Source organism: Mauremys reevesii, linkage group 19 (assembly GCF_016161935.1).
Source record: "Mauremys reevesii isolate NIE-2019 linkage group 19, ASM1616193v1, whole genome shotgun sequence".
Lineage (NCBI taxonomy): Eukaryota > Metazoa > Chordata > Testudines > Geoemydidae > Mauremys > Mauremys reevesii.
The window spans coordinates 15,640,048-15,659,061 of record NC_052641.1 but is presented as its reverse complement, the minus strand read 5'-3'; the positions used below and the strand labels follow the sequence as shown (position 1 = coordinate 15,659,061).

Genomic DNA, 19,014 nt, shown 5'->3' with positions numbered 1-19,014 from the left:
ACCAGCATCCCCATTTCAGATTCAAGAGAGAGAGAGCAGAGGGTCACTTGGGGACCCCCAGCCAGGACTCAAACCCTGCCCTCCAGGGGCCTAAGGCCGGGCTCTTCCTCCTCTGGGCATGGAGCAGGTAGCAGCCAGTCTCTTCCTCTCTCTGGCTGACTGTGGTCTCTCCTCCAACCCAGGAATCTCAGCCAAATGATCTGCTCCCCTGACCCTTGCCTCTCTCTTGCTCTGTCCCTGTAACGCTGGCGCGATCTCCTGAGGCTTATTCCTCTCTTCCCTTCCCCCGACCAGTGAAGGCTCCAGGGCCGAAACGCTGCCTCTGATCTCAACGGCTTTTGCCAGAACATCTTTCCTCCGTGCCCTCGCTGTATTCTGCAGCCTCGCCCATACCAGAGCTTTGGTTTCCATTTGATAACTGGGTAAGTGCCTTTGTTTTCCCTCTCCAGAGAATCTCCTACTGTCACCCCCAAGCCAGTGGGACGAGGGGACCGAGGGACGAAGGGTGAGGGAGCTGGGAGCTGATTGCCACAGAGGGATAGAACAAGAACACATCAACTCTAAGTCCTCTCTGGCATGTGGGTTCCTCATTACGTTGTCTGCTGTCACCTGAGCTGTAGGGCCGGATCCAGAGCCCACTGACCTCCCTGGGCTTTGGATCCAGCCTCAGAAGTGTCTTTGTTTTGTGGCCTTGGCCGTGGATTCCTCCTGTGCAGAGCAAAGACCCTGACCTAGATAACACACACAATGATCGCCTGAGCTCTCTGCCTTCAGAAGAACCTGCCCTCCTGCCACGGGGGGGGCTGCGTGAAGCCCTCGGTACGAAAAGCCCCATTAGGATTTAAAGCCGATGCAGTCTGTGCTGAGGAGACCTGACGCTGATTGCCGGCCTTGCTCCCAGGGGCCAGGAGGGAGCTCCAAGTGTGGCCAGTCCTGGTCACTGCAAAGAATGTTTTTTCAAAACCTGGGCTCGTGCCCTTCGTGGCTCCTTCAGGGCGCACAAAAAGGGTGGGAAAGGCTCTTGCCATGCAGAAGCAGGGAGATGGCAAGGAAATGCTGGCCGGGAGGAATTGTGGTGGGAAGGCATTGGAGGACGATAGCACCTGAGAGGCTTTGCCTGAGAGCACAGTGCTGAGTGGTCCTGTTAGCAGCTGAAGTGTTGGCAGCTCTCTGGCTTTAGCCCATCCCGAGGGGCAGCTGCCTGGGTGTCAAACAGCACCACGCTGGGGCTTGAGGGTTTTGCGTGTGGCCAGGAGTCAGGCTCAGGCCACCATGCGAGGAAGAGCCCAAGTTAGTTTTGCAGTGAAGCCCTAGGAGAGGCTGCTCTCCCAGCTGAGCATCGCAGGGGCTTGGGGGGAATCTCCTGCTGACGAGCCACTGTAGAACAACTCCCACTGCGCCTGCCGGAGATGGCCCGACAGCAACAGGCACACACCCTGAGGTCCTCTCTCCTCCCTGACTCTCTGGCACTGGCCAAGCCGTCACACAGTACATGTCTGCGGCCCCCTCCGGCAGGCCAGGAGCACATGGGGATGACTTCACCTTGAAGAGAACCAGAGCAGCCTATGCCCGTCCCTTCCCTTCCCCAGGAGCAGGGCGACAGCCTCTCCGGTCACTCTGTGCTGACAGGAGCTGACAGGCCACAGTCAAGGCACAGATTGGGGATCCTCTTAGAGCCGCTTTCCTTTCTGCCTTCTCCTCCCCTTGCCGCGGAGCGAGGAGCCTTTTCTTCCTGCCCCGAGGAGCCAGGTACGTTTCTTTTCTCTCTCTGCAGCCAGGACAGCGCGAGAGGCCCTCATGGCCGGGGAAGAGAAAGAGACGCAGGGGTCAAAAACACCCAAACCCTGGCTCCATGTAATTGCTCTGCCGCCGATTGAAGGGGGTTCCTTTGGTGCTTTCCCCAGTGTCTGTTTGGAATGAGGCGCACGCATCTCCTTTGCATTCTGCACTCCTGCCAGCTGAGGAGCGGAAGGGTCGAAGATCTTTGAAGGCGCTGCCCTTTCATTATGAATATGATTATGATGGCTGATGAGGTGTGTGTGTGTGTGCAGCGACTGCTTGCCAGCTCTAATGGCGGCTTCCCAAGAAACGTGTGTTCTGCTACTCAAGGGGCCAGTGCAGACAATTCTATTGTTCCCCCCCCCTTCCCCAACCCACCCTCACTTAGCATCTCGATCAGCAACTCGCTGTGGTGCGAGGATGCCTGCCAGTGAGAAACCCTCATGGAGCGCAGGGAGGAGGCAGGGAACCGCTCCGCTGAAAAATGACCAGGCCAAATCCGGACCTGAGCTCACTGCACTAAAGTCACTGGAATCAGAGCCTAATCCATGACTGGTGTCACTCCACTGACAACCCCCTCCCCATGTCAAGGGGTGATACCTGAGTTGATCCGTGCCTGTGAGTGTATTGAACTGAACAGGTGGGACATACAGGGCAGATGTAAGCGCTTAGGAAGCTGAACAGAACTTTACTGCAATAAAGACTGAAACAGCCACACCTCCTCATGCCTCGTTGACTCCCCTGGGCAGGGCTCCCCCACCCATACAAAGCTCTGCCAGCACGTAGAGAAACAAACTCACCTGACTCCCAGCCGCAAGGGGTCCATTTCAATCCAAACGATCCACGTCACTGATTTGAATCATGACCTAAAATCAATAACTAAAAAGAAAGGCCTTGATTTAACACACCGATTTGCTGGTTTAGTCATTGTCTTAAAGAAAAGCTCTTGGCCCATGTTAGAGCAGACACCTGGGCAGGTAACTAGGCACTTTGGCTCAGATCTTCAAAGACTCCTGATTGTTGGAGCCAAGACTCAGACAGCTGGGTCTAGTGCTTGGAGCAGGAGTTGCAGTTGGGAGTCAAGCAAGGGTCGGGGTCAGGCAACAATGCAGGAAACCAGGGTCCTCTGTAGCAGCCAGGTAGGGGCCACTTACGCAGCCGACTAAGTGCCCCCCTCTTTGGGTTTAAATAGGAAGCCCTGACCAATCAGAGCTCATGGTGTTTCTCCAATCAGGCCCAGGAAACCAGCCCTGATGTAAATTCAGGTTTCACAGGTCTCTCCTGCTCAGGGATTAGCAACCAGCTGCTGGGTGGGAGCAGGGCTGAGGGTGGCACCAGTTGAGTGGGAACCCTGCAGACCCAGGTTCAAGAGATGTGGTGTCATGACATGCTCTGTGCCAAAGGGAGCGCCTGACGCCATGGGGTCTGCTCCCCAGCAGTGCCAGAGCTGGGGGTTACCTGCACTCCAGTGCCACAAGCTGTTTCGTGCTGGCTCTGGGCTCATCACAAACCTCAGCCCCCAGTGGGGAACTAGGATGCCTCTCCACATACCCCACCCTTGTGTTCCCCCACTCCATCCCTAAGTCGTCCCCCCAAACACACCCGCCTGGGGTGTGGAATCCGCCCTCCCACAGCTGGCATGGTGGAGGAGCAGAGCAGGTTCGAGGAGAAGAGGCCATCCTGAGAGTGGGGGGCTCCTAACTTGGTAGTGGGGTCGGGATGTCCCCCTCACGCTGGGCCTGAGTCAGATTCCCCCTTCCTGCCTGGGCACCACTGACTCTTCCCTGCTTACTGGGCTTCGCTGGCTGTTTGCCTAACCTTTCCTGTGGCTTCACTGAGATTTTCCTCGAGAGAGGAGAAGAGCCGGGAAAAGCTGACCAGACTGAGCAGGAGATAAAAAAAATAAAATCAACCCCTTCTGCTGGGTTTTTACCTCAAAGGCTCCAGGCTCGAATCCCTGGCGGACGATTACAGAACGCAGAGACAATAGAGGCCCCGGCTTTGCAGTGCTGAGCACGGAGCTAGCGCTACGAGCTCGGTAGCAATGAATCAAGCAGCCTCCACCCTCTTTCCAGAGAGCGGAGGAGAAGCTAATGGGGAGGCAAGAGGAATCCCTGGGCGCATGGCCAATGCTGGGCGAGGCCTTGGGCCGCTGGGGTGCAAATAATCCCTGCGACGGGAACCGTCCCCCCAACATACAGCCTGCCTGGGCCCTGCTAACGAGCCCCTCGCCACGATGCTCCCTGAGTGGGGCAGTGTAATCCGAGACTCAGGGCTGGCTTCTGCACAGCCGAGAGGCAAACAGCTAGGGCTGAATTCTCTCTCTTTGGCAAGACTTTCCCAGGGTCTAATAATATTAATGGGGCCGGCTGCCGCCTTTGCCTCTGGGTGCTTTCTAAGAGGAGATGAGACTCTATCCAGAGAGCTGCAGTGAGAATGCAGAGATGAGAGAGCGGTAGGTGCCTGTTGTGACAGCGAGCTGGCGGGGCACATTCGCTGATCGCTTCTGAGCCGCTCCCCACCACCCCGGGGCCTAAGTCCCAGCAGGGGCTGGACTCAGGCCTGAGTGACAGCGATGGAACAGGGGCAGCCCTGGGGCCTTTGGAATCCCAGTCTCACCCCTCCTTTGCGGGAGGAGGGACAGGATGCAACCCCCTATGAGACCTTGGCACCCTCTGCTGGGCCACAATAGCCCCCCTTGGCTGTTTGCCCCCCTTGCGCCAGTGATTGGCAGGTGGGGGAATCCCACGCTCAATCTGACTCCATAGAAGGGCGGGCTGGCAAGCTTCCCCCGCTTCAGCCTTTGTCCTGATCATTTGTTTATTGTCTTCCCTTTCCCCCAAGTCCTCCAACTAGCCCCCTTGGAATCACTTACTAAGGGCCCCTCCCGCCCCAGAGACCTCAGCCTGGCCCATCAAATACAAGGAGACAGTGGGGAAGGTCCTGTGTGCCCGTTCCTGCTCGGGATCCAGCCTACACATAAGAGCTGCCCCCAAAGAAATAACCCAATGGCCAGGAGCGCTGGCTGGGTGAACCTCCCCCAGCCCAAGTCGCCTACTTCCAGCTCCATGGCAGCCGGGGCGCTACGTGCTGCTCTCTGGCGGCGACTCGTGCAGCGAGCAGGATTCCAACAGAGCTGGCTGGCCTGGAGCTCCCAGCTGCAAGCGTCTGGCCCCACAGGACAGCTGTTCAACGCACATTTCCACACACACATCTGAACGGAGTCTGAGCAAGTCAAGCCCGTCCCTCTTCTGGGGCTAACTCCTGAGCTGAGCGCCTGCTGCTCCTGCTGACTTCAGTGGGGTTCGTGGGCGCTCAGCATCTCTGAAACAATCAGACTACGGCCAGTCCTTTCTCTGGCCGAACTCTCAGCCAAGTCTCTGGGGGTAAGGAAGCAGCTCAGGCTCTGGCCACTCTGAGGATCCTTCCTTCTTCCACCTTCGCCCTGCCTCTCCTCACAAAGGCCTGTGCCCTTTGCCAAAGCTAACGGGGAGCCAAGCAAGCTGCCCGCATTTCCCACCCGGACTCCAGTGGCTCTGCGCAGGCTGGGCCTGGGAGGTCTAACGTGACATGACGTGCCACAAGCTCCCTTCCCAGCCAGCCAGGATGAGTCAGTCATTAGAGCAACGCCGGCCTCGCTGTGAGTTGCTAATGAATCTGAGTAGACAAGAACAGAGTCAGCAGCCAGGGCAGGGTCGGCCCTTCGTATGGCTAGGGGCCATGTACCCACAGCTGCCCCCAGAGTGGCAGGGGCCCTGACTGCTGGGCTCTCTGGGTTACCCCAGGGCAGCGTGTCCTGTTGCTAACAGTCGAGGAGCCAGATTCTGCCAATGTAGGGTCGCCAAGCCGGGACTTTGCTGTGGGAAGTGCAGGTCTGTGGGGCTCTGGTCACGGAGCACCAGACTTTGATTGTTATTATGTCAGATGTGTTTATGGTAGGGCCCGCTCTGTGCCAAGCACTTTCCAGACACTCAGGGGTGGCCCGGAGGAGCTCCCAATCAAGGGACAAACAGCTGAGGAGCTAGACCATTCCTGACCCAATGCAAGCAGCATGCCAGAGTGGGATTGAACGCGGCCAGGGCAGGAGGTGCAAGGAGGGGCTCAGGGAGGCCGGACCCAGCATGGCAGGAGGCACAGAGGGCACGGGGGAAGCTGAGAAACAAGCTGGCAAGGCTGGGATCACTGGCGGAGCTACATGACGTTTGACAAGGAAAGATAAGAGGGAGAGGCAGACAGCTGGGGGAAGGATTCCAACTCCCTCCTCCACCAGTGGGTTCCCTTAACACAGCCTTGCCCTGCCGGGAATAAGACTGCAGCTGGAATAAAACTCTGGGCGCGAGTGTGGGCACATTGATAAATTATCCATTAAGCATTGTTGCCAAGCTGGGCGATCCCGTCTCATGTCTGTAGCATGTTGCGAGCTTTCTCGCTGGCTACTCCAGGGAATGGGAATTGAAACAGTTATGTTGAAAGAACATAACGCAGCTTGGTCCCAGCAGGTTGATCTCCTACAGCAAGCACCCTGCCATAGCTGTGTGTTTATTAGCTGGGTCAAGCAGCCCGGCCAATGACAACGGGGTTTCCGGCAATTAACCTCACCCTTCTGCCTCCCCGTGAATCTGTTTAATAGCCGGCTTAGTGCGGTGAGGTTCAGAGGCCGCTGCGAAGACAGGGGGTGGGGGAATCTGCCCCCCCCAATGCAGTACCAAGGCAGCTGCCAAGACTAACAGGCATTTCAACCAGTGCTCAGTAAAAGGGGCTGGTTGTTTAAATGAATAGGAGAAGATTGCTAGCAGCCCAACCCTGCTGGGGCTTAGCACTGTGGTGTGGGCTGGGAGGGGCCATTCCTTGCACGTGGGCTGGCGGATGGGGCTGTGGTAGGAGGTAGCTGAGACGCCAGGCGCTGCACAAACAAGTAATGATGAGATGGTCCCTGCCCGGAAGACCTTGCAATCGAAGGATGAGACAAGAAGCTGGGGTGTAAAGAGGACTGTGCTGGATTTGCAAGCTATTGTTTAAAGAGTGTGTACATGAGATATCTGGTGTGCTGGACTAAGCCTGCCTTGGGGTAGTTCAGCGATGCACCTAGGGCAATTTACAAAGAAAGTGATGGGGGACAGGTCAGAGCAGCCAGACCTTTCTGAAGCCCAAGGAAAGATCTGGTCTGAGTTTGGGATGAGCTTTGGGGCCCCATAACCGCCCTGTCCTCATTGCCGTACACAGCAATGTCTGCACTCACTCCAACAGAGTTAGAGCCAAATCACCCATGGGCCCTGTGCAAAAACACATGATGGAGGGAGACAGGCCGTGCACACAAGCATCATAACAGCATAAGCACAGCACCAGGCACACACCACATAGGACACACAAGACCCTTGCACCAGTGAACATTGCTTACAAACAAATCAGCTTGACATAAGGACGCTTTCGTAAACACACACACTACCACGAAACAAGACACACAGCACAACAAAAAACACAGAAAAATACAAATATAGGCCAAAAGAGAGTGTGTATGTGTGTGTGTGTATATATATACACACACACACACACACACAAACAAACATATTTTGTACATACATAGATTATGTATAGAAAAATATTCCCAACACAAACCACAAACATTCAACTCAAGGCACAGATAACCTCCATTTACACCAGTAAATGTCATTTGCAGACAAAACAGCTTGACTCAGGGAATCTTTTCTGCAAACACACACAATCTCACACCTGCCCCTCCCCACTTCCCCCGTCACAGCCACCCCTCCACGATCACAACTGCACAATCCCCAAACGAACCACACAGGGCAAGCCGGCACGCAGAGCACAGACACGGCTCTCAAGCTGCACAGGGCACAAATGCACGCCCCGAGCTGCCCCACACACCCACCTGCAAAGCTGTGTGCGTGTGCATGCCCCCGCCTCCACATTGTCCCTTGCCCATCCCCCTTACATTGCAGCCTTCAGCCTGTCACACACAGTAACTGTTGACAAAGAACAACTGAAAAGAATCCATTCTGTCAATTGGCCTTGCCCCCCCACAATAGCCCCCCACCCCTGCTATTGTATTATGGGTTTATGTCAAGGTATGTTGGATTCTAAATTAAATGTCAGAGCCACTGTACATTCCTGGCTCCGGCTACAGCAAATGAGTTGCTGGACTTGGAGAATATCCAGTTGTTCAGCTCAGCGTGCCTAACGCTGAGGTATGACAAGCCCATTGAATCATTCCTCAGTAGATTTCCAGGCCACAGGAAGCCAAGATAAATTTATTTTTAATGATAAATTTTATTGTCAGAGTTAAGTTGACACAGCCTTTACGTGCACAGGCTGGCTGCTTCCAGAGGCTGATAAGCCGCAGGGTCAGAGCTGCCGGCCTCGGGGGGTGAGGGGTGAGCCACTGGTGAAATCATTCAGATGGCCTCAACTGAATTTAGGGCCACCGCGAATAGTATGTAAGCGGGGCTACCAGCAGGACTGGAACGTGGGACATTAAAAAGCAGGAACTTTTACCACAAGCTCCAAAGGACTCAAGGCCACAATTTTCAAGAGCTCTCAGCTGCCATTCAGGCATTGAAACAAGTTCCTCTGCAGCGTGGGGCGCGGGTCACTTGCTGGAAGATTCTCTGCACCTTGAAGTCTTTAAACCATGATTTGAGGACTTCAATGGCTCAGACACAGGTTTGATACAGGAGTGGGTGGGTGAGATTCTGTGGCCTGCGTTGTGCAGGAGGTCAGACTAGATGATCATAATGGTCCCTTCTGACCTTAAAGACTATGATTCTATGAAGTCACCAGCTTTTCAGCACATTGCTGGGCTCCGGCTGGAAGTGTCAGCATGGGAGCTGCTGGGTGCTGAGCACGGCTGAAATCCTGACCTCAGCTGTAAGCGAGGTTGAGCTTTTTTAAGATTCTGGTCCCCTGCCACCATGCTGATAGCAGACTCTTAAACCTCTGATGTGAACTAGCCACTAGAGGGAGACAAAGCCCTGCATTTTCCTAGCATGAGTTACATAAACAGGAGAAGAGCCCAACTGGTCATTGACCATGGTACAATTTGCCATTCACCAGTGCTGGGCCACAGGGTGGACGCAGATGGAGGGGAGCAAGAAGAGTTATCAGTGACTTTCCCTCCCTCTGCTTTGTCACCTGGCCGAACACCTGCAGCAGCTTGTCTGAGGAACACGCCCACATTACTGACAGCCAGACAAATGGCCGCACGACTACATTTCCGCAGTGGCTGGACAAGGTGGTGCTAGAAGAGACATTCGAAAGGCAGGAGCGATCACCGACCGCTGTCATTTGAGGTCCTAATCCTGCAAGGAATTGAACGCCCTCCACCTCCATTTGACATCAGTTAGAATCCAGGACGCTCAGCACCTTGCAGGATCGGGCCTTGAATTAAACTGACAGCAAGAGAGGATGGAATTTATCGAGCCACAGAAGCCAGCTTGGAACTCACTGGGCAAAACACGGAAGGGCAGCAGGTTCACTGCAGGAAGCTGCCCAGGGGAAAGTTTGCAGGGACACGCCTGAAATTCCAGGGATTTTAGTTGCTTGGTCCTGCCTTTTGTTCTGTGACCCTCTGGGATGAATTGCCATTTTTCTCCCTGCCCTGCCCGACTCCTATTTGCTGAGTTCAGTGACCATAGAAATATAGGGCTGGAAGGGACCTCAAAAGGTGGTCCAGCCCCCGGCACTGAGGCAAGACCAAGTATTAGACCATCCCTGACAGGTGTTTGCTAAATTTGTTCTTAAAAACCTCTGCGGCCCCCCAAGTGGACTGGATAATTAGGATCCTAGCGTACAATGAAAACACCAGCTCGTGAATCATTCTGGCCCCATCGAGACTCAACGCAGCCAAAAAAATAGTCCATAAAGGACATTCTAGCTCCCCAAGCACCTGAAAGCACAGCTGTACTACCAGCATATATATGTGTGTGTGCGTGCGTGCGTGCGCGCACTACTGCCCTCTACTGGAGTATGGTGGACTTGCTAGTGTATAACAGCCTTTGGTCAAGCTGAGCTAGCGATGGTTTCTGTCTGTTCGACCCTAGGGGGAAAGTCCTTTTTGTATCTAGGGCTGAGGTTTCCCAGTTGGGATCCCCTCCCCACAGCTCTCATCTCCAGGAGGAGGAAGCTGGATGGGATGGTGCTCTGCGACTGTGGCTCTATTTCCATTCCCTTGTTCAGTCCTGTCCCGGGAGCAGAATTCCTCTGGGCAGCGTCCACTGGCCCCTAGACACCTTTGAGGAGCAGTGGGTGCAGCCGGGGGGGGGCTCTGCTCGGTGTCCCCCTTGATCCCTGATTTTTTATCTTTAACATCGCTCCCACTCCTGGTTTTTTGTCCCCACAAATCCATGGTGGATTGGGCTTAGTGGTTCCGCCTCCCCTCCACGTGCCCCAGCACTACAAATAGTCCATACACATCTCATGCTAAGGTGTGGGGGCTTTGATGGTACAGCCTTGCCAATTGATAATTACCTGTTCATTCCCTCTGGGGCACCTGGCATTGGCCACTGCTGGAAGACAGGCCACTGGGCTAGATGGCCTGTCTTTGGTCTGACCCAGTATGGCCGTTCTTATGATGATCCAGAGAGGCTCTCTGGGGGGCCTTGCCTAGGTTCCTAATGCCACCTCTTGCATAGCGTGGAACCATGCTGGAGACCGGTCTCCTAGACAAGGCTTCTCGAAGCAGAGGGAGAGACACCAACCCTCTTCATTACACACCTTGTACTGTAGCTGGTGGTCTCAGTACATATTTGTTAGAAATGCTATTCTACACAGCGTGTTGCTTCAGTAACAAAAGCATTAATGGAGACCCTGATATTCTGTACTAATGAGGGCCATATAAGCCCATGGCTAGATGCTTTGTCATTGATGTGTTTATTGGAAGTGAGTTAATTAGACCTCCACCTGCCAGCCTTGTTTCTGTTGTCTAGATCCAGGCAAAATATGACATTGTTGCAACTAATGTTCTAGTCTGCACATGTGTGTAACTGATTAACATGGAGTGTGCAGCAAAGCAGATTGAGAACTGCTGAGGAGAGAGTAGAACAGCTGGTCAACTTGCTTTCTTCTCTCTGTAACCCCCCCTGGAATCTGCTTTCTGTGCTTACATTCAAGTTAAACACTTGGTGGATAAGACCCAAGTGATTTCTTTGTTATATTTCAACACCCCACCCTTTACCCTCCTCCAGTCCCCACTCTTACAGTCTGGTTGAAAATCACGGGCCTGCTTCTGAGCTCACTTATGCTAGTGTAAATAAGGTGTTGCATCCCTGAGGCCAGTGACATTAGCCTGGTGTGGAACTGGAGTGAGATCAGAATCAGTGCCCGTGGGTTTACACGCTGCAATGCACTGGAGAGCTGTATTTCCCTATCCCTGTCCCACTCACTTTGGAAATGTGGCTTAGAGCTTAAAACACAGGCCTGGGTTCCAGAACACCAGGGTTTGCGTCTCACCCTGGCCACCAACTTGTTCTGTGACTCTGGCAACTCTCTGCCCGTCCGCTTCCCCATCTGTAAGGATAATATTTATCTACTTCGCAGGAGCTCAGGAGGCTTAAATAACATGTATGAAGCCCACTGAGATGCAGGGGCTGAGGGGGGGGGGGAAGGGCTCTAGAAGGGCAAAACATGATTGTTATTCTGTGCGGTGATGCACTGTGAGAAGCACACAAATGGGAAATGGCAAATAAAATCATACCCAGGAGATTACCTGGCTCTGTCCTGCCGGCTCGGTGAGAAGTAGAAGGTGCTGCTGCTTTGGATGCTAACCCTAGGCCTCTCCATCCTGCACACCGTGCAAGCTTCAAGGCAGCACCGTGCTCTACGCATGACAGCGCAGCTGCTCCGCGGTCGTTTGGGCGAGTGTGGCATCGCTTCCCAACACCTCTGAACCGTAGTTGACTGGCTCCAGACAGAAATTTTACAGCATGGGCCCATCTCTGCTTGTGGCAGCGCCTTGCATTCACCACAACCCCGTGGCCGCACGCGCCCGCATCTCAGGCTCATCAGCTATTGTGCATGGTTCACAGAGAGGCTGGGACACAGCCTGTCCCACGCCCCAGTACTGGACCTGGAGCAGAATCCCCATCCGCTGCGGTGATAGCAGGGCTTGTAAACGCTCTGCGCTGCAGCCATTAGAGGGCGTCGGAGTCACACCTTCCAACAGGCCTGCCACTGAGAACCATGCCCGGCACCAGCCAAGGAGCTAGTGGGAGCCAGCCTGGAGCTGGGGGAATGGAAAGCACCCCCGGGCGGGGTTGGGGGGCTCTGTAGCATTCAAACAGAACAGCTGGAAGGAAAAGGCAGGTGAACTGCACAGATGCAGCGACCCCAGTAAGCGTGAAAGCTTCAGCTGTCCCTGGTCTCTGCTGATGCCTCCACCCTATCCATCAGATGGTGGGGGGGTGCACCTGCAGAGTCACCCCCTGCCCCCACAGCACTGTGCAGGGATACTAGGGGGCGGCAGTGCTGAGTCAATCCCACTCCTCCCTGCAGTGCAGCGCCCCCTAGCCCCACTGCCTCACCCCTTCTGGGCACCTCTGCCCCTGGCCTGCAGCTCTGGCGCCTTCTTGCTGGGGGGCAGCCCCTAGGGACAGGAATCCTGGCACCCGCTGCCCGGCCTGACATGCAGCCACCTCTGGGGAGCTGGGAGGGAGGCACTGCCTGCTCCAGCCCCCCTAGGGACCGGGGCTGGCCGCTGAGCCGCGGGGCAGGCTGTGCTTCGCGGGGGGCTGCGGTGAGGGGGTGCCCCGGCTCCGCGCTGGGGCTGGTCCTTGCAATGGCAGCAGCTTCCCCGCGCACCGCGTCGCTCCCGCGGCAGCTCGGGGGATGCGAGCGGCGGGCGCCGGCCGCGCTGCCCCCTGGCCGGGGGGCACCAAGAGCTGCCAGGGCTGAGGGCAGGTGACAGGCTGGGGCTGGGGGTCTGGCGGGAGGGGGAGGGAGGATTGATTGACAGCTCCCTGCTCCGCGGGGCTCGCCGGCTGCTAATCCGCCCGAGCTCTGCGCCGCCTGGCCGGCCCCAGGCATCTCCCAGCCGGCGGCACCCGCGCTGGGCCGGGCCAAGGCAGGGACCGGGGCCGCTCCGCGCTCCCTGCTGCAGCCGCGGCTCCTGCCCAGGGGCAACGGGGTTACTGCGTGCGCTGCCTGCCCTGGGAGAAGCGGGGAGAAGCGGGGGCAGAGGGGTAGGAGCCGGGGGAATAGGCAGAGGGGTAGAAGCCGGGGTGGGGAGGTCAGGCAAAGGGGACAGGGCAGAGAGGTAGAAGGGGGAAGAACAGGCAGAGGGGTAGAAGCCGCGGGGAAGCAGGCAGAGGGGCAGGGCAGAGGGGTAGAAGCCGCGGGGAACAGGCAGAGGGGTAGAAGCGAGGGGGGAGGTCAGGCAGAGGGGTAGAAGCCGGGTGGGGAAGCAGGCAGAGGGGTAGAAGCCGGGGGGGGGAGGTCAGGCAGAGGGGGCAGGGCAGAGGGGTAGAAGCCGGGTGGGGGGAGCAGGCAGAGGGGTAGAAGCCGCGGGGGGGGGGGAGACAGGCAGAGGGGGCAGGGCAGAGGGGTAGAAGCCGGGTGTGGGGGGGAAAGCAGGCAGAGGTGTGGAAGGCAGGGAAGGGGGAAAGAAGGGCAGAGAGAGGAGGGAGGGCGCAGGGCCCGGAGAAGGGGCAGAGTGGGGCTAGTCCGGCAGATTTAGGGCAGGGAGGGGAGGGGATCGGTCCAGCCCCCCCCTCCCCCCGCTGCTCGGGTTTCTAGTCTGGGCGGCGGGGCGGTGTCTCGGCCAGCTGGGGGCTGCTCTGGGCAGATCAGCGGGTGGGTGGCGCAGTCCCCCCCCCCCCCCAGGCTCCGGCAGGGGAGGCGCAGGAGGGCGGCGCGCCGCCAGCCCGAGTCCGACGGGAGCGGCTGGCTGGGCCGGCGGGGAGAGCCGGGCGCTGGGCTGGTGCGGATCCAGCCCCGAACGCGCCGCAAACTTTGCCCGACGCTGCGCGGAGCGAGCTCAGGGGCTCCGCGGGGCGGCCCGGCCGGCTCCCGGGACTCTCTCGGTTCCCGGGCCGGGGCGCGGCTTCTTCCCCCCGCCCCCCTTTTGAACCGGACTCGCTCCCGTCCCCCCTCCCTGGCGCAGAAGATGGTCAACGATCGATGGAAAGACATGGGGAGAGCGTCTCCACTCGAGGACGGGCAGCAGGAGAAATCCCAGGTAGGGCGCGGGAGCGGACGGGCGAGCCAGGAGAGAGAACCGAGGGGAGACTGGGTTCCCCTCCCCCTCTCCCCGGGGCCAGACAGCGCCCCCAAAACTTCCTAACACGCTGTGGGGGCCCCCTCTTTGCATAGCGAAGCACCCCGGGTTACCCTGCCCCCCCCAGCCGCGAAGGGGGTGGGGGTGCCGGGGTGCCTGCTGGAGAAAGCAGCTCCCGGCAGGGCTGCTCAGGCTGAGTTTGGGTGGCAGGCAGGCTGCATGTTCGCTCCTTGGAGAACAGGCAGGAACCGGTGTCCCTGGCGGGTGGCAAATTCTCCCTGAATTATTTAGGTTATTTATTTCCAGTGAGTGGCACATCATGCTCTAGGAAAGCAACCGCGGGTCAGACAGGCAGCAGGTAACTGCGCCCGGCTGCCCCAGCCTCCTCCCCTTAGCGAACTGCTGCACATTTAAAGCACTTCACTCACTTTCTAAGAGAGGATGTTTGCATGTCGGGTCTATGCTGGGGGCAGATCTGGCCCTGGTAGTGTACAGACTCTCCCCCCACCGTCCCCTACTGGAATAGGCGCTGGACCCTGCGTGGCTGAGGGCGAGGAGGGGCTTGGGGGGAGGTGACTGTGGTGAAGGGGGTTCATACAGCACTTAGTGCCTTGCACAGATGTGGGAGTGTGTGCCGGAGCCTGCCTGCACCTCCCTGCAGCAGTATGAGATAGCCTTGTGCATGTCCAAGCCAGTGTGTGTGTACACACAGGAGAATCCACGTGCAAGTCAGGAACACAGCCTGAATGTGTGTGCGCACAAGTGAATTTCCATGCATGTTCTGCCACATATCCCAGGGTGAATGGGCAGGAACATGCATGCGAGACTGTGTGTGAACGTGTGCATCTGCCTGTACTTGTACTGCTGAGGGGAGTCTGCATCATGTGCTGCGTGTACCTGCAAAGAGCTAGAACACAGCAAGAAACAAACCTCCAGCTGATCCTTCCTAGGGAAGGGAAAGAAGCAACGAGGAAGAGCTGGGGAGGCTGAGATGGAGGGGTAAGAGACCGATGTCCCTAAAGCATTTCCAGCGGCCAGCAGGCTGGGTGGTGAGGAATCACAATAAGGAACCACGGAACTCAGAGCCACGTGAGAAGCCCTGGCAGCTGGGACCTGAGCTTCCCAAATGTACCAAGGGAGCCGAGTCCTCAGCCATCTTGACATGATTGCTTCCCCTTGGTCCTGTCTGCCATTGGCCACCCAGCCATGTGTGATTTGGCGGGAGTGGTAGGAACGGATGTGACCATGGGCTGTTTGAGGAGGGGGGTGGTGGTCCGGGTTCCCTAGGGATGGCTGCTTTGTTCTTCTTCACCTTCTACATTTAAATGTCCAGGCCCCAATTATCCCAGATGCCACCCCCACTTCAGCAGCTCTGCCAGACCTGAGGGCTTCTCACCCCATCAGGAGTTCACTGCACCAACTTTCCTTTCATGCCCTGGCTAGGGTGAATGCCACAGGGAGAAGCCTACCGGCCCTGGGACCACGAGGGGGAGAAATTCTGTCCACAGCTCCCATCCAGTTGTGCCCCACATCCCAGCACGCTCCTTGCAAGGTAGCCAGAAGCATTATGGTCTGGGCTAGGGCTTTCTCCGCTGGCAGTAAATGAAGTTTCCCCTAGGTCAGGTTGAATGCTCAGCACATGTGAGTAATACAGAGAACTGGCCCAGTCCCCCCCCCCCTCCCCCCGGGTGTTCATTGTGTAACAGAACAATCAGTGGAGTATGAATTAAAACTGGGCTTTTCAAAGAAGCCTGGGGGAGCCGTGTGTCCAGCTCACACTGAGATTCAAGGGGAGTTGGGTTTTAGCTGCCTGAGATTCCTTTGGAAGCCACAGCCTGGCTCTTATTCATCTAAACCCAAGCAGACTGTTCTATAGAGCCGGTCTCCTACCATCTGCAGCATCTCCCCAACTCCCGAAAGAGCTTTACGGTGTATAAGCACTACCAGGCAGGCACGGGCTTATACTGGATTATGGAGGAGAGCCGTGTAAAGAGATCAGGTGGCTAAATTACTCACCCAGTCCCCAAGGGGTGTTGAAATGAAGATCCAGTTCAAGATGAAATTTGAGATGGGGGTGGTGTCAGCCTGGCGGGGGTGGGGGGGGAATAATAGATGTAGCTGCACCACTGCAAACCTCTGTTGTCGATCCAGCGTCAAACAAGACTTGCATGTGAAACCTGTGTAGGCAACCAGGTCATACAGAGAGGTTGGTTGCAGAAGGAAAGGGGGTTGATGGGGTCACGCTTGTTGGCCCCGACCGTATGAGCCCGGGGACGTGACTCCGGGCTGATCACAGGCGGTGCACGTTGCCCAGATCCCAGGCCACTCTGTTTGGCTGAACACAAGAGCGTTGGCATATAGCACCAGAAGGGCAAACACCGAATACACCCAAAGGGCCCTATTCATAGTCACCGGCTGCTAGACTGACCTAAAGGAGATGCGGGGGGAAGGAGAAGGACCGATACTTGCAGGGGACAGAGCTGCCAAGGTGCAAAGTCAGCTCTGTGGCCGCCCTGGGTTCAGGGGGCATTTGGGGGTGGGCCTGGGCAGGACAGACCCATAGCCTAGCTACTCAGGGGTGCCAGTTAGCTAGGCTGGGGGCTGAACTAACCGCAGAATGAATCTGCCTCCAAGAGAGTAAAGCCACAGTCTGTGCTGATCTGCTTGCCCTCTGGGGGATCTGGTTAGGACATGGGAAGAAAGGACATCCAGATGCCCAGAATAAGGTTGTGGAGGTGCGGGGGAGAGGGGCTTGTCATAGCCAGGCCCCTGTAGGTGAAGACTGGACGATGGCTCTGACCCTGAGCACTGCTCTGTCGTGGCACGAAGGGGACATGTGAAGCAGGAGTAGGAGGCTGTGGGGTGCACAGGAGCAGGGAGGAGAACCCAGGAGTGGGGGGTTGCCTGGGACAAGGCACAGGAGTGCGGATGAGAGATGGGAGGGTGTGATGGGAAGGGGAATCAGGGAGGCGAGGAGGGGCAGAGCTCAGTGCATTTGGCTGTGTATGGAGCATGGTTTTCATGCTGCATGATGCTGCTGTGATCGGTGTGTGCGCGCATGGCAAGGACTGCCTTAAGTTGGGCAGTGTCCCATCGCTCTGGTGACTGATAAATTAAACAGTCAAGAAGGACGATCCCCCAGAGCCAGCGTCACTGGCCCCCCATCAGAGGATCTGACCTCTAAGGAAACTTCTGAGCATCTTCCTCGTCCCCCCTGCCTGATTCCAGCCACTCTCCATTGTCGCTCCCAGAGGTGGCAGATACACTTGCTGCTGCGGTCAGAGAAGAGCAGCTGCAGCCTCCCAGCCACCAAGTACAGCCAGTGAGTGCCTCTGCTCTGGGTACCCCTCGGGACAGGCGTCTTCCTTCCCCTGACAGGCAGCTACGGAACAGCTGCATGCGTGTGTGAGGCAGCATGCGTGTGTGAGGCAGCATGCATTCCGTGTGGCGCTGCTACCCTCTTCTGGCACTCGCTCACATGGCACCCCGGCCGAGGGGAGCAGGGGCCTATGCTGTTGTGCAGGGCTGGAGGACTCTCTGTGCTCCCAAGTGCAGCTTCCATCCTGCTGCTGGGCGTGTGTCTCGGCCAGCTGTGATCTGACTAGTGTCCTGCGGGTCTGTGAGCCCCTAATTCTCTCTTGCTCAGCATGAGCAGAACGGTTGCACGGCTCATGGGCAATGGGGTTGGGGGGAATAGGCAGTACATACAGGCACTGCACTAGCCTTTACTGAATTGCTGGAGTACAGCCCTTTGCAGAGACAGGCCCTGTAGAGGGGTCCTGGGATCGGTTCCTGGGAGCCACCCTCTTTGGCTAATCTAGGCCCTTTGGCGCCATCTGGCCTTTTCAGAAGGTTTCCTCTTCAGAATCATCTTTGACCAAGGATAAGAGTCAGACACAGCAGGATCTGAGGGGGTTTGGGGGGAGACCCTGAAGGCAGGGAAACCCCTTCTGCCCTCACGTGCTGGCTGAACACTGGCCGGCATTCACACACCACACCCAGGGTCTACTGGCTGCCTCTGCCAGCTGAGCTCCTGCACTGTCTCCTTTACTTCCCAGGCGGACGCCTGCTCTTCGGAAGGGGACAATCCCACTGTCTTGTCTCTATCGTGTATTCACCAGCAGCGGCTTACGAGGCAGAGCGTGAGAGAATGCAGAGGATCACACACACGCCTGCTTTGGTGACCCAGCTCCCACCATAAGACAGCCAATCTGCAGCTCCAGCTGCCGTGCAGTTAGAGGGGTTGTGTGCTGGGCCAGGCCCCTGCTGTAGCTTGGGAGCCCTGCTCATTAACTCAGAAGCCAGCCTCTTCACTTGCTGTCGCCTCATTCCACCAGTTGTGCAATTCCTCCATTGGGCAAATGGTGATGGTTGGAGTTTGACATTTATCTGACTTTCTTTGCTCGTTTCTATGGTTGTGCAGTGCACAGGAGTGGCAGCTGTAGCTGGGGAGGAGGGGAGGGAAGGGAAGAGAACTTACTTGCACGTGTCACAGTGACTTCTATGTTGAATTTTGCTGCTTTTGTCTTTGCTTGACCCAAGCAATTGCCACAGCAGTTTAGATCTGCGCTACTCCTGGTCTGGTATTTTGTTTCAGCCAGTGGCCAGCTCCAGCTGCTTTAGAGTAAGGTAGGTTCACAGAACAGTCACGCAAGTGAAGTTCTGTTTACAGAAAGTAAATTTTAGGCCCAGAGTTTCGTTACCTCTAAATGTGTTCTGCAACTGACTGGGCAGAAGTTAGTTTACAGAGGTGTGTCATCCAGTCTGGGGCAAAAACGGCATTGTGTGATGTAGGCAACCAGTTGCGCAGCTCAGATCTTTAAAGGAACCCCAATCCATAGGCCAAAGTCCATTCACAATAATTCCGTGAGTGTATTTGCTAATAACAAATAGTCACAAGCAGACCTTGGCTTTTATAGAGAGAAAAAAGGGCAAAATGCTCGGAAGAAACCAAGGTCACATGGCAATGACATTCTGGGACGGAGCGGCAGTGTGCCGAAATATTCCTG

The 19,014-nt window shown here is 56.5% G+C and overlaps 1 protein-coding gene across 1 annotated transcript in view; it reads left to right on the top strand.

Annotated features, from left to right (window-relative positions):
- Positions 1 to 13,893: 13,893 nt before the first annotated feature.
- Positions 13,894 to 19,014, top strand: part of FIBCD1 (fibrinogen C domain containing 1) — a 32,335-nt gene continuing 27,214 nt past the window's right edge. Inside the window, exon 1 of the mRNA XM_039506339.1 lies at positions 13,894 to 13,966. Coding sequence (XP_039362273.1) covers positions 13,895 to 13,966 — 72 coding nt within the window. The 5' untranslated portion in view covers position 13,894. The remainder of the gene's footprint in view (positions 13,967 to 19,014) is intronic.